This window comes from Phyllobates terribilis, unplaced genomic scaffold (assembly GCF_046119375.1).
Source record: "Phyllobates terribilis strain yellow unplaced genomic scaffold, ASM4611937v1 Scaffold_5__5_contigs__length_657084704, whole genome shotgun sequence".
Classification (NCBI taxonomy): Eukaryota; Metazoa; Chordata; class Amphibia; order Anura; family Dendrobatidae; genus Phyllobates; species Phyllobates terribilis.
The window spans coordinates 230,140,869-230,156,289 of NW_027362765.1; the positions used below are offsets into that span (position 1 = coordinate 230,140,869).

Sequence of the window (15,421 nt, forward strand, 5' to 3'; positions counted from 1 at the left end):
CTTGCCAATAGTTCCAAATTTGTCAGGCTAGTCCTGTGAATCTGCTTACAAAATAGTAGGGATTTAGCAAAAGTGGGTGTCTCCACCCTTCTCTTGCTCTATGAAGCCAGAGCTGTCAAAGAAGAAGGGGCTGGAGATAGAGGGAAAATTAGCAGGTGGGAAGGTGTATTTAAATGAATGGCAACTCCATGAAGCACCTTCCCACCTGCTTTTTTCCTTCTACCTCTACCCTCCCCTCTTCTTTGATTGACAGCTCTGGTTTTATAGGGCCAGAGAAGGGCAGAAAAAGAATTGAGTGATCTGGGTGTCATTATGGGATCTTTCTAAGGATTTGAAGTGGAAAACCGCAAACTTTCAAGGTAAGAAATTCTTGTCGTTCATTCAGACATCAATGATTTTTCTCGTATGCAAAAAAAAACTGACCATTTTTCAGTGTTTGGGATCAGATTTTCATCAGTATTTAGTCAGTTTTCCTATCAGAGTTTCATTAGTTTTTTTTCTGCGTGCGAGATGTTTTCTCCAAGTTTTCCTATCCAACTAACATGGAAATTGAACAGCATACAGATAGCACACGGGTGGCAACTAAGTGCTGTCTGAATTTTTCACAGACCCATAGACTTGAATTGCCGAGTTTGATCTGTGATTTGGGTCAAAAACAGATATATCTCCATGTATCGGAGCGGACAAATCAGTTGACAAAACTATGTGAATAGCCTCATAGACTTTAATAACTTTACATGGTATGAGACCTATCCATAAGAAATAATGATAGAACTCCTATATGAAAAACTGAAGTCTGAATTAGCTCTTAAGCAGCAATGCCAACACAGACATGATGAGGAGAAAAAAATACTCAAATGCAGATGCATTGAAAAAACAGTTTTTATTTTTACATATTAATTCCATAAAATAGAATCAGAAAAACAAGATCTATTCATATTTAAAGTATCCCTGCATCAATATTTTGGCATTTATTTTTAAGGTGACATGCCTTGTCTAAGATTAGAAAAATTATGTCCATTAACTGAAAAGTAATCAGTTACTTTAGCTGAACACTAATTATCACTGAGCGGTGGGTGCTGGGATTGTCAGCTGTGTCCTCAGACCGTGGTATATAACAGGTCTATGGTGGAGAGAGTTATCAGTAATAATACACTTATTTCATATTTTATTTTACTCGCTTATATAGCGCTGCAAAAACTGTCCCTATTGGGGCTAACAGTCTAAAGAAAGGCTTAAGGAAAAAACTGGAGTACCTGGAGGAAACCCATGCAAACACAGGGCGAAGATGCAAATTTCTTGCAGATGTCCTTGGTGGGATTTGAATCCAGGACCCCAGGTCAAAAGTTTTAACCACTGAGCCCCTGTGCTGCCCTCATTTTACAATAGGATTTGCTTCGTGCCAACATACACACACACACTTAGAGTGCAAGGGGAGAGGAGGGGGCTGCAGCTACAGTCCTTCTCTACCTCCATTTCTAACTGTCTGAAAAGTGATTGTGATTTGTCACAATAGATATTAAGTTAATTATAAAATTAAGTCTTCAAAATTTTGCAAGTTATTGGCAGTGTCTGACCAAGCTGCATGTTGAGCACCATCCATTTCTGGTGCCAAGCTGTTAGTTGACACAAGACTATGATTCGCTCCTCCAATGACTTCATGGCACTCAGGACATTTAGAGCTCTGCGTTGCCCCCCCACATTCCGTAATACAATATACATGGTTATTGGGACACTTAAACCAGTGACCTTTCTGAAGGCCCATGGCCTGCAAGATCATTTTTCGTTCACTCTCTGAAATGTCAAGTCCCGAACGAGGAAGGCTTTCTTTCAGCTCTTTTAGTTTTGCTTTCACAAAGTTTTCATCTTCCTCTGTAAACTTTTTACTTCTTTCTAAGACATCTCTTAAGGCTTGTATTTCTATCTTGATTGTTGGGGTGATTTTAGCCTTGGCAATTTTACATCTTATGAGCAAATCTAGGAGATAGGTGAAACGTAGCACCTCACACTGTAGATCAGAAAGCTCTTGCTCTGTGAAAAATGAGCGTGTTTTTTCCAACCATTTCTTCATTTCTAGCAAGCGATTTTTCAGGGCCCTCTTCTCTACATCATCTACTTTGCTGACATTAGTGAATAACTTTGCTATTTTTTGATAGAACAATATCTTATTTTCTAAACTGAGCAATGTTCTGAGTGGTGTTTCTACATTCTCTATTTCATCCTTTAACACTGAATATTCATCTGGAAAATTTCTTCTGATTTCCACCTTCTCCTGTAGAGTCTTTAAGAGTCGGTTTTTGGTTTCATTTTGGAGATCCACTGCTCCTTTTATCATTTTTTTCACCTTCTCAATCTCATCCAGAGTTTTATTGATGACTGTACCATATCTTAGATTCTTCCTTATGGGAGTCTGACATTTCGGGCACACTTTAAGTTTGATTGCAGTTTGCTCTTCGGAATTATGGTCTCCGTTCATGTACGTATCCATACCCTCAGTTTCAAAAATGTGCCCACAGTCCTCCAACTCTACAAAGCGGGCATCGTCATCATCTTCAAATCCAAAAAATATCTCATTGACTTCATCTTTATGGCATTCTCGACACTTTTTAGGACAAGGCTCACCACACAACCCAATGCAAGGGTGTCCACATTTCAGCTGTTTTGTACATGGAACATTGCATGGTGGGCGGTCGCATGGCTCAGAGCAAAGCTTGCTGCAGGCATAGTGCTCACATCTCCAGTAACAGGGCTCCATACAGGGAGCGCAGTTTTCCCCACATTTCTTTTTACATTGGCTATGGACGCAGCGGTTTTTGCACACCATTTTGCATGGAGGGCATTCATTTGTGCAAGGTTCTTTGCATTCATGGGAACAGATTAAAATAGCTTTGCATGGATGGTGGCAGCTATCATGAAATCTGCCTTGAAAGCAGGTATCACATGTACCACGGCATGTGTGATAACAACTTAACTCAATTCGGCAGGGCTGTCTGCATTTTATTGGCATGCCAAACTCTATGTCTCGTTTTTGCCAGCAAAGAACTTCCTGATTATGCCCACACTTTAGCTGGACTCTAATTGTCTCTTGACAGCGTTCTTCACATTCTTCTCCACAAAGCTTTTTGCATGGATGACCACACTGTAGGAGTTGGCTACATGGTACAGTGCAGCAGAAATCATTTACAGAAATGCTACATGGCACTATTTGTTGGTGGCCACACAGTGGCATAAGCTTCTCTACTTTCTCCATGCATTTTCCACAGGTCTCAAAACATTTTCTTTTGCAACGGTGTCCTTCTCCACACAACACCTTCTGGCAGTCTTTGTTGCACTGGTATTCTTTGTGCTCAGAATCATACGGATGGCACACCCGTGTACACACATGTCCACAGTTCAGTCTAAAATCACATTTCTGGGTGCATCCTCCTTCTGGCACCTTCCTAAAATCACTAGCTTTACTCACAAGCGTACGATTGTTAGGGTGATTTTGGCAGCAAAGCATCAGCTGATCGCCAACTTGTGCTCCTTGACGTAAAGTACAAAGGATGCGACTCCATAGAGAGACCGTGCCCAGCATGTTCATATTTCCAATGCAAAACAGCCCTTTTTTGGCTCTTGACAACGCGACACAGATCCTGTTGGAGATCTGGAGGAATCCAACCTTTTTTTGCTTGTTGCTACGGACCAATGAGAGAAGTATTATATCATTTTCTTCTCCCTGGTACTTGTCAACAACATGTACTTTCACTCCAGAGAACGTCTTGGCCGGCATGAGTTTGCGAAGACAGAAAAGCTGCCCTGTGTACGTGGTGAGGATGGTAATCTGTGATGGTTTATATTCTTGATGTAAAAAGTACTTGCACAGTTCCACTATGAACTCAGCCTCGTGTTTGTTCTGGTGACTTCTCCCGTCTTGGATCTCTTGCTCCAGAAATTCATGTTGTACAAAGAAGAGGTTCGTTGAAACGCCCTGAAGTGTGAGAAACAAAAATTGTCATTTTTTTAGTTAGAAAGAACTCCAGACTGTGCCTGGTATTGTATTTCAGCTCCATTTACTTGAGTAGGGATTAGCTGCAAAAGTATACACAGCCTAGAGACAAGAGTAAAGCGTCTTCAGAACTAAACTTAGCTGTAATATCAGGCATAATCCATAGACAAAAGTGGAAATCTTTCTGAATTTAATGGTTTTACCTCTATTTTTTTAAGTTTACAAAAGGAAGCGCTTCTTACTTACCACCAGCCGACTTACCACGAGTATCCACCCCCTCTCTAGCACTGCCGTTTCGAGAGTCCCAGCTTGACCGGAAGTGATAATGTCCCAGCCCTACAGTCAATCAGTGGCCTCAATAGCCAGGTCACTGGTTGTTGGGACGGCATCACTTCGGGCCCAGTGGAGGCCATCAGAGCAGCATATGGGGGTTGATTCTGTTGGTAAATATGCCTGGTTTCTTTTTGTAATAAGCCACCTTAAAACCTAAACCTAAACCTAAAAAAAAAAACAAGTGGAAAGTCCCATGTAAGCTGACCAGTAATAAAAGTGGTGCTTTCTCTAGAGGAAAACCAGTTTTGCTCATCTTAGACAACCAATATATTGCTTTGTTAGTGTCAATTCTTTTTGATCCCAGTAAATCAAAGTGCAAATTAATATTCCGTTATCTAATTTTAACAGATTCTCATTGACCATGCGTCGCTTCTCTTGACACCAAATTTACGCTACTGGCTGCAGTTTTGCAATATGACTTCTGAGCACTGTTTTTACAGATGTTTAAAGGGAATTTGTCATCAGGTTTTTGATATTTAATTTTAGAGCAGCATAGTGTAGTTCCAGAGACCCTGATTCCATGGTTGTCTAAGTTATTAGGCTGTGTGCTGTAGTTTCAATACAATGTGTTTTATCAGCAGGATATTTAATCACTACTAGACTAAAGCCCCCGTCTCACATAGCGAGATCGCTGCTGTGTCACGGTTTTGGTGACGCAACAGCGACCTCACCAGCGATGTCGCTATGTGTGACACTTTGCAGCGATCAGGCCCCTGCTGTGAGGTTGCTGATCGCTGCAAAGTGTCCTGGACCATTTTTTGGTCGTTGGCCTCCCGCTGGCCAGCACACATCGCTGTGTGTGACCAGCGGGACCAACGATCAGGCTGGTAACCATGATAAACATCGGGTTACTAGGGGCACGCGCGCACTTAGTAACCCGCTGTTTACCATGGATACCACTCTGCTACGGTGCGCGGGAGGTTACCGTTCACCTTAGCAGAGTTGTATCCATGATAAACATCGGGTTACTAAGTGCGCGCGTGCCCCTAATAACCCGATGTTTATCATGGATACGACTCTGCTAAGGTGAACGGTAACCTCCCGCGCACCGTAGCAGAGTGGTATCCATGGTAAACAGCGGGTTATTAGGGGCACACGCGCACTTAGTAACCCGCTGTTTATCATGGTTACCAGCCTGCTCCTGCTTCAGCAGCAGGCTGGTAACCAGGAGCAGGACATCGTGGAAAGATCCTTTCCACGATGTCGCTGCTCCCCTGATCGTTGGTGAGCCTGCCTGTTTGACAGCTCATCAGCGACGACATAGCGACGCAGCAACGATCCCTGACAGGTCGTATCGTTGTCGGGATCGCTGCTGCATCGCTTAGTGTGACGGGGCCTTTAGTCTCACATGCAGGTCAGTCAGGCTAATCTGTTTAACCCCGCCCCATCACTGATTAGCAGCTTGCTAATAATACACAGTACACAGACAGCTGCCAATCAGTGGTGTGGGCAGGGTTATACAGACCTCAGCATTCAGAGAACTGCTACATCTACAGCAGAGAAAACAGATTCTATCCAAACAACACCAAAGCAGTCCAGAAAGTGATACATCGCTGGAATCAGGGTTTCTGCCCTTATATCCTGCTACTGTCTGATTACATAGCAAAAACCTGTGGACAGATTCCCTTTAACATGTTTTACGCAGACAGGTGCAGCTTTTCCCCACAACCTTGCCTTGATACACATCATATAAGGGCTCATTCAGATGACAGTGATTTTTCTTGTATGCAAAACATGGTCTGATTTGTCATCATATGCAAAAAAAAAAAAAAACTGATGGAGGTTTCTCAATCTTCTCCTATCAGTCCATGAAAATGGACAGCAAAGGGATAGCATCTTTTACTACCCTATTTTTTCATAAAACCCATACACTTCCATTGGTTAGTTCGACTCAAAATTGGTAATTTCTCCATTTTTTTGTGTGGACCACTAGGGCCACAAAAATTAACAGACATATGAAGAGCCCCATAGACTATAATAGGTTCAAGTTCTGTCCATGAAAAACAAGGATATGAATAACTGAAGTGTGAATGAACCCTAGAGCTAAGCAGACATGACCAGGATGTGGGTAAAAACCATAATGTTTCTTCTCACTGGCAGCAAGTACAGAGCGGAACTTAAAACAAAGTATATTAGACATTTGCAGAACGTATTATTATATAATGAATGAGTTTTCTTTAAGTAAAAGTTCAATCCCCTATAAGCCCACTATTAATAGTTGTAGGATTTGAAATCTAGAAATCAGCACTGTCATTCATAATAGAATTCACAAGGTCAGGTCTCCCTCACCTTGATATTTTCATAGTTGAGTACAGAGGGGTGATTTTCCAGCTGACTGTAGATGTGAGGAGTCAATAGTCTTGCTATTTCAGGTCGCATGCGATGCTAAGAGGGATGACATATAGTGTTATTGAATAATCGCAGTTATGCCCTCCTTACAAACAGTTGCATGACGGTTACAATTGCAAAAATTATACTTAATAATGGTTATTAATCTACACCAACAATAAAGCTTCATCCCATATGTGCTGTCCTTACCTGGTAGTTGAGACGAACAAATGGTAGATCAGAATGAATAAGACGCTCAAACAGGGACACTTCCAGGTTAAAGTTCTTGGCTAGGTCATATACATTGGCACTTGGTCTTAGCTATAACAAAATGTGAGAATAAGATGTTTAAACATGTGTACCTTGGATACTATGAATATTCTTGTATGTTCTGGACTGGTTTAAGGCTTAGGATTAGGTTCCGTAATACATATTTTGTTGATGTCATTTTCAGTCCCAAACCAAAAATCTTGAAGGGAATCTGTCAAGAGGTTTTTACTATGTAATCTGATTGCACCAAGATGTCGATGCAGAGAGCCTGATTTCAGTGATTTGTCACTTACTGGTCTGTGTTTTGCGGTTTCAATACAATTTATTAAGTGCTGTGCGCCTCTGTACGAACGCCAGTCTTAATGAATCGAGGCCATAGTAAGATATAACATATAATTCTCTCTGTAGCTGGCAATAGAAACAACTGCCATCAAACTTAAAAAAAAATGCATAGGCTGTAAGCTTCAAAAGTGGTAACACAAAAAAGTCATCTTAAAGGGGTTGTCTGGTTTAAAATGAAAAGTCTGCAATCACTCTGACTGCAGACTTAAGAATCCTCCCAGCGCAGGCACTGTGTGCTACGAGGATTCACCGTTGTCTGCCCCGGGAACGGAAGTCAAGTATGCGATATTCATACTCCTGAGCAGAACCTGTCTAGTGGGTGCGTCCTTGACCACTAGACAGGTCTTGCATTGAGTGAGGCCACGCCCACAGCTTTGCATTGAGCAAGTCCGTGCCAACTTGATGGCCACGTCCAGTAGACGTCCGCACCCACTAAGTTGGGCACGGACTCCCTCGATGCAGGTTCATTGAGTAGGCCACACCCACTAGACGGGGTCTGCTCGGGAATACACACATTGCATAAGTGACTGCCGTTCCCGGGGCAGACAATCCTCACAGCACACAGTGCGTTTGCTGGAAGGATTCACAAGTCTGCAGTCACATAGGGTGACTGCAGACTTTTCATTTTAGACCGGACAACTGTCTCAATGTCATAAATGGGTAATATTTCAAAGTGCTTGTAAAAACAAGCAATTTTGCAATTGATCAGTTATCAAAACTCCTCTCTGTATAACTTTACAAATTATCACTTATTAAAAATCCTCTCTTCTCAAGAACAAAGTTTTAATTTTAAAGTGTACAGTTCGTTGCCTAGGTTACTGGCCACCCTACAATCTCAGAGTGGCAGGTTACCTAGGGGAGCTTGCGGTGTGAAAAAGCCTTCAACCTGCTTGTACCCTACTGAACCTGGCATCACTCTGTCAAAATAGCCATCTGAGGACTTTTTACCTGTGGGAGGGGTTGTATTTTTTTAATGGTGCCATTTAATTTATTAGAAACCATATAAAATTCTTAATGGAATTGCGGTTTTTTTTTCCTTCATAGTTTATTTTTTGTGTGTGTGTTTTTTACTGTTTGGAAAAAATTCCACCTTCAATTTATTCTCCAGGTCAGTACGGTTGAGGTCTGTAGCCAATCACAGGCTTTATCAGTCAGGCGACTGAAGAAAGGGACTTCATCATTTCCTGTCCCTGCAGGGACCACATGAGTGGATTTCATGAGGGAGATGAGCAGGTCTGTATGCCTGGTTTTAAAATATGGCCAGATAGCAGTGGACATAATAACGATAACTTATATTCACCTAGTCAATCCCCTGCTGCTCAAGAGGCGCTGATCTCGTGGTTGTGTCGTACTTAGTTATCTCTTCCTCAATGACGACATTTCAACTACCCTGATGTGACCGCTGCAGCCAGTCACTGGCCTCTATTGTGATGTTGGCACTTAATCACTGAGACCAGTGAATGGTTGCAGCAGTCATTTGCAGGTACTTGGAACATCATCAATGTAGAACAATAAAAATGGACCAGTGACAGCATTGAGATAGCAGAAGATTTGACGGGCGCAAACAAATTATTTTATCATACCACCTGGCTATTTTTTAAGAATCGTTGATAAATCCTTTGATTTAATATTTTTTTCTGAATGCCTGACAAGGTGGTTTCCAAGTACTAGTTACCATCCACCACTTTGCACCACTATACCACTATGAGGGCTTGTTCTTTGCATGTTGAGCTAGTGTGCCACTGCTAACCCCCATCTAACATACTGTTATAACACCATCAACCTCATGGAGTTACATGTGCTTGGACTTACCTGTTGATGGTCCCCAATAAGGATGAGATGTTGGCAGGCCGCACTGAGCGTGGTTATGGTGTGAGCTTCTAGAACCTCTGCTGCCTCTTCCACTATTACAATGCGCGGCTCCACTTCCTGGAGAATGCGCCTATATTTTGCAGCACCTATTCAGAGGATGACACCTGTTTACTGAAACAAGTAATAAACATCCCTCAATTCACCATTTATGAGGTCGAATCACTGACCTGTAGTGGTCATGCCAATTACTGTTGCTTCCTTGAGAATATGCAAGTCCTGTTTTTGCCTTAATTCTGACAATCGATCTGCCGACTCCTGATAATTTTGCTCATGAGTCAAAATTTTCTGACGAATATCTATTTGATAGAGTTGTATCCAATATCTATATTTTTGAAAAAAAAAAAAAGGAATGTTCAATAGTGGCCTCCACACCAGTAAGTCAGAATTATCGTTCTCATTATGTTGCCCATCTCTGTAAAGTACCTTTCTTTAGTTGTTGCTAGGGATTGTTTTAGGTGAAGCTACCATGTGTGTCCATGATTTTTCTCAATTCTGACAGCCATTGCATCTATTTACAGCTGTCTGAATCCCCCTTTATTACAAGGTGTAGGTAATACGAGGTAGTGTTGTCACTGTCATTACTCACTATCTTCATGCAGAAAACACTAAGACACAGCTCTACTAAGGACTTATACAATTTACTGAACAAAGCAATCTGCTGCCCAGAATGTGAAACACAATCCCTACAGGAACAGTGAGGGAAGTAAGAGCCAGGGATCAGTGGAGATAAGTGGCAAATATCTTCTCTAGTACAAGTAGATGTGAGGGAGAAATAACCATGTGTTCAAAGTGTGAGACATCACACAAGCAGAAAATAAACACCAAGAGCATGGTCATGTGAGACTGGCTTAGGCTATGTGCCCACGATGCAGAAATGCTCAGGATTTTTTCCTGAGCGTTTCTGCATCTCCCTGGCAGAAAAAAACGCATGCGGATTGTAAATGCGGATTGTACATGCGTTTTCCTGCCAGGGACATGCGGAAATGGAGCAGTTACCCACTGACATTTCTGCATGTGGATTGACAAGCGCTTTCCAAGCGATTAGCATCACTTGGAAAGTGCTTGTGACAACTAGGTCACACTATATAAATCCATGCAAACAGCATGGATTTATATAGTGTGACCCGAGAGAGTGGTAAAAATAAAAAATAAATATATATGTGACACCCCAGGGGTCTGGTTGCCACAGTAATAGAGATATTATGTCTGAGAGCAAGTGGGAGGTTTCTCTGGTCAGGATCCCTAAACATGCAACACGGTCCGCCCAGACCTGGGAGGGGAGGAATCTGCCCTTTTAAACTGGGTCTGGGGCGGGATTAGAGCAGTCAGAGCCTGGAGAGGGAAAGGAAGAACTAGGAGCTCTGTAGGAGCAGTAGCAGAAGTCCAGGGGCTGGAGCTGAGCAGAGTTCGCCCTGGACGAAGATACTAAAACCGGACACAGGAGTCCGAGGCTGTGGGGACATCCAGGTCCAGCAGCAGAAACCAGCCAGCAGGGGATTCCAGGTCCTCTGGCCATAGAAGCCCGGAGGCTCAGTCACAGAGAAGGGACCAGCGCCGCCATCCAGGAGCGGAGGCTAACAGAAGGCCCCAAGTCACCAGCCATACGGGTGAGCACCACACGGTATACTCAGGGACGTGGGCTACTTGTAACCGCTGACAGCAAGGTAGCCAGGAAGAGTGCAGATTAACGGGGAGGCCTACAACTCCACCTGGCCAGGGGAACTCCTGCTTGCTCGCAGACTGACCAGGCCCCTTATACTAGCCAGTACTCCCGGGAGGGTCTGTCTTGTACCATCAGTAAAGACCCTGAACTGCACCTCACGTCTCTGTGATTCCTTGCCGCTCCAGCACCATTAGCACTGGGACCCTCACACCATCACTCCCATCATCATCCACATTAGCTGCCCTGAGGCAATACTCCTCCCGTGGGGAGTTATCCCATACTCGGCTGCGCAACCAACATCAGCCTCAGCGGTCGGCAGCGCAGCGGCGGTCCCCACTGACCGCAATCCACGGGTGGCGTAGTCGGACACTTATTACCATACAATTAGACTGCCACTGGTTTGACCACCCTGGGCACGGACCGGGTCACCGCCACGGAGAACTACAACCCCCAGCGATCCGGCTCCGGGTATTCCCCCTGCGCAGCAGCACAGGCCCAGGGGGCGCGTCAACTTTGGCGTAGTCGGCAGGATTTCGTGCCCGCAACCACCGGGTACTGCGTGCCTGAAAAAGAGACTTTTATACTTACCTGTGGTGAAGTTTCCCGCCGTCCGGAGTCCTTTCCCGCCATCCGGAGCCGATTCCCGCCATCAGACGCCATCTTGGACCGTTTCCCGCCGTCTTCTGCCTTCTTCCAGCCATCCGCAGCTGCTTCCCGCCTTCGGACGCCATCTTCGGGACGCCGCACAGGAAGAAGAGGGGCGTGGACGCCGAAAGCGCGTGAGATCCGAAGCTCCGCCCCACGCTCCGCCCCACGCTCTGACGCTGCGCAAGGTCCTGGAAGGGAGGAAGAGCGACGCTGACGTCATCGGAGCGAGACGCCAGGTCCTCAACCCCGACGATCGACTGCGGAGCCGTGGCCTACGGAAGAAGAGCATCGCAAGGTAGGCCACGGTCCACTAGGGGGGAAGGAGGATGCCGGACACCGAGGGGAGCTCCACTGCCACAGCCACCGCCAGCGCAACCGCTGCTGTGGTCATGCCCTTCACCATGCCCTATATCCCGGGGGCAACCTGGCTACCCCAGTACTCAGGGGAGTCACATACTCTAAATGACTTTAGAGAAAGACTGGATAGCCTCTTCCAGGTATACCCCCTCACAGAAGAGCAAAAAGTGAGCATCCTGGTGGCCCAATTAATCGGGGCAGCCCAAAGGGAGGTAAAGTCCTGGCCACCTGGGAGGAAGAGGACTGTCAGAGACATACTAACCCGGCTGAAAGACACATTTGACACCCGCACCTCAGCCGAAATAAAACTAAGATTTTATGGGTGCAAACAACGGGCACATGAGAGTATAAGAGACTATGCTCTAAACCTACAAGAGGCCCTGAGAGCCATTAAGCAGGCAGACCCTGACAGCGTGGGAAATGAAGATAAGCTGTTGACTGAACAATTTATTGAGGGTCTACTGTGCAATGCCCACCGAACCCAGTTGCGGGCAATGGCCTTACAGGACCCTGACCTGGACTTTGCACAGTTCAAGGACAGAGCCATCCGGGTGCTCCGAGAACCGGCACCAGGTGGCGCTGTGACCCACAGGCGCCCTGCTATCACTTACCATCAGGAGACGGCGCCCTTGTCTGCAGGGCCTGTGGGAGCTGATGCGCAGGCTTTAAACAGTGACCCGGCTACAGACCTGCACCATCAGGTCCAAGAGCTGACTAAGAGCGTTGCCGCGCTAACCAGAACTGTGCAGTCTTTACAGGTCTCTTCTCCAGGAAAGATCCAGCTAGCATCCGGACCGGAGGACGTCCCGTGGCGCCGACTGAGGAGGACCCCACCGGCCAGAGGAAGACCCAGCGACAGATACAACGAGGACGGACGACCCATCTGCCGCCGCTGCAATCAACCCGGACATGTAGCAAGGTACTGTCATTTAAACGGGCACAACCTGGGGTAGAGGGCCAACCCCCAGGCATAAGACCATCAGGCCCATCAAACTGGCGTGGTAAATACGTAGGGGGACGTCCAATCTTGCCTGTGGTACTGGATGGCATTCCTATGAGTGCCCTACTAGACACTGGGTCACAGGTGACCACCATCCCGTACGTGCTCTTTAAACAGTACTGGAATGACTCGGACATAACCCGCTACCCAGATGACGACCTGAGTATCATCGCCAGCAATGGTCAGCCCGTGCCGCTGGTGGGATTCAAAGAGGTGACCATTAAGATCGGTAAAGTCGAACTGGCGGCACAAGGACTGATAATAGTGGACATAGACCGCCATGAGAGTCACCCTAGAATAACCTTGGGAACTAATGTGATTGAAAATTGTCTTGCAGAGGTGATTCTCATTTTACAGCAGGTTGCCAAGAATGCCAGTTCCGGCCAGCAGCGTGTGCTCCAAAAAGAGATCCGGGCACTGATGAAGCGGCAACAGGTGGAACTATCTGGTGGTGAGATAGGTAGCGTGAGAATGTGTGACCCGTTCCCTATTGCCATGCCCCCAAAAAGTGAGATGATGATTTGGTGCCGGCAGCTATTGGTCTAAGAGGTAGAGACTACCAAGCAATGGTAGAACCCGTCTATTCAGACAGTAGGCCCACCATTTTGACAGCACGGGGGGTGGTCGATGTACGCCATGGGAGGGTGCCCGTTCGCATCATAAATATCGGGGAGAGAGAAGTACACCTGCCCCGGTATGCCACGCTAGCCAAATTGTTCACCATAAACCAGAATTCTGTACAGGCCGTGGAACCCTTGCCTCCATCTCAACCAGAGGAAGGTAACGGCTCTAAGAAACCAATGGAGGACTGGTGTCAGCAACTGCACTTGGGTACTGACTCCACTCCCTCACACCAGAAACAGGGAGTCTATCGGGTTGTTCGAGAGTACGAGAGAGTGTTTAGTAAACACCCGCTAGACTTCGGGCGAGTAAAGGGGGTAGAACACCACATCCCCACGGGAGACCATCCTCCCATAAAGGAGAGATACCGACCCGTACCCCCGGCACACTACCAACACGCCAAGGGGATGCTTAGAGACATGAAGGAGGCTGGGGTAATCAGGGACAGCTGTAGCCCCTGGGCAGCTCCACTAGTCTTAGTGAAAAAGAAGGACAACACTATGAGAATGTGTGTAGACTACAGGAAGGTCAACCGTATCACACACAAAGATGCGTACCCGTTACCAAGGATAGAAGAGTCCTTAGCTGCATTAAAATCTGCTAACTTCTTCTCTACTTTGGATCTCACTAGCGGGTACTGGCAGGTTCCTGTAGCAGAGGCGGACCGGGAGAAGACCGCATTCACCACCCCGATGGGTCTCAGTGAATTTAACTGCATGCCGTTCGGGCTCTGCAACGCACCAGGAACCTTCCAACGGTTGATGGAATGCTGTCTGGGACACCGGAACTTCGAGACGGTCCTGTTATACCTGGACGATGTCATCGCCTATTCCAAGACCTACGAGGACCACCTGAAACACCTGGCAGAAGTGTTCGAAGCTCTGGCAAACTACGGCCTAAAGGTGAAACCCTCCAAGTGTCACCTCCTGAAACCAAAGGTGCAGTACCTGGGACACGTGGTGAGTGCTGATGGAGTGGCTCCCGACCCTGATAAGATCACCGTAATTAAGGACTGGCCAAGACCCTCCAGCATAAAGGAAGTGCGGCAGTTCCTCGGGTTGGTAGGCTACTACCGAAGATTCATTCCCGGTTTCACCAAAATGGCAGCCCCTATGCAGGACCTCCTGATAGGTCAATCTCGGAAAGCCAAAAACCAGAAGCCGCCCTTCAGGTGGGAAAAGCTGGAAGAGGAGTCCTTCTGCCAGCTGAAGATGGCCCTCACGGGGGATGAAATCCTGGCATATCCAGACTACAGCCAGCCCTTTATCCTCCACACGGACGCAAGCAACATCGGGCTAGGAGCCGTACTGTCCCAGATCCAGCAAGGGAAAGAACGGGTAATCGCTTACGCCAGCCGAAAGCTACGGCCCACGGAGAGGAACCCTGAGAATTATAGCTCATTCAAGCTGGAGTTCCTGGCAGTAGTGTGGGCAGTGACCGAACGTTTCAAGCATTACCTTGCCTCCTCCAAATTCACCGTGTACACGGATAACAACCCGTTGACACACCTGGACACTGCAAGGCTCGGTGCCCTGGAACAGAGATGGATGGCCCGCCTGTCCAACTTTGAATTCACCATTAAATACCGGGCAGGACGATCAAATGCCAACGCGGATGCCCTGTCTAGAATGCCGAACTTACCGGACGTAGGGGAAGATCCAGAAGATCTGGAAGAAGTTGAGCTCCCTGCGTTCCACCGTCATGGGATTACCCTGTATTCCCACCGTGTGAAAGACAGGCGCTCCGTGACGTTCAATCCCTTGCCCCACTACAACTGGGCGGAGACGCAAGACAGTGATCCCGCAGTCCGTCTGGTGAAGGAAATGCTGACCCAAGCCGATGCCAGTCTTGACCCAGACGCTCCGGAGGAGACCAAGCAACTGTGGAAGGAGAAAAGTAAGCTGTTCCTCTACAGGGAGAAGCTGTGCCGGAGAATGGTTAACTCTCGAACACATGAGTTGACCTGGCAGGTAGTGGTCCCAAGACGAGACGCGGCTAT

At 46.5% G+C, this 15,421-nt stretch overlaps 1 protein-coding gene across 1 annotated transcript in view; it reads right to left on the bottom strand.

The window, feature by feature from the left end:
* Positions 1–864: 864 nt before the first annotated feature.
* The window catches only part of ZNFX1 (zinc finger NFX1-type containing 1), a 38,637-nt gene continuing 24,080 nt past the window's right edge, over positions 865–15,421 (bottom strand). Inside the window, exons 10-14 of the mRNA XM_073683875.1 lie at positions 9,301–9,455; positions 9,074–9,219; positions 6,860–6,970; positions 6,611–6,706; positions 865–3,970 (exon numbers count right to left, since the gene is read on the bottom strand). Coding sequence (XP_073539976.1) covers positions 1,529–3,970; positions 6,611–6,706; positions 6,860–6,970; positions 9,074–9,219; positions 9,301–9,455 — 2,950 coding nt within the window. The 3' untranslated portion in view covers positions 865–1,528. The remainder of the gene's footprint in view (positions 3,971–6,610; positions 6,707–6,859; positions 6,971–9,073; positions 9,220–9,300; positions 9,456–15,421) is intronic.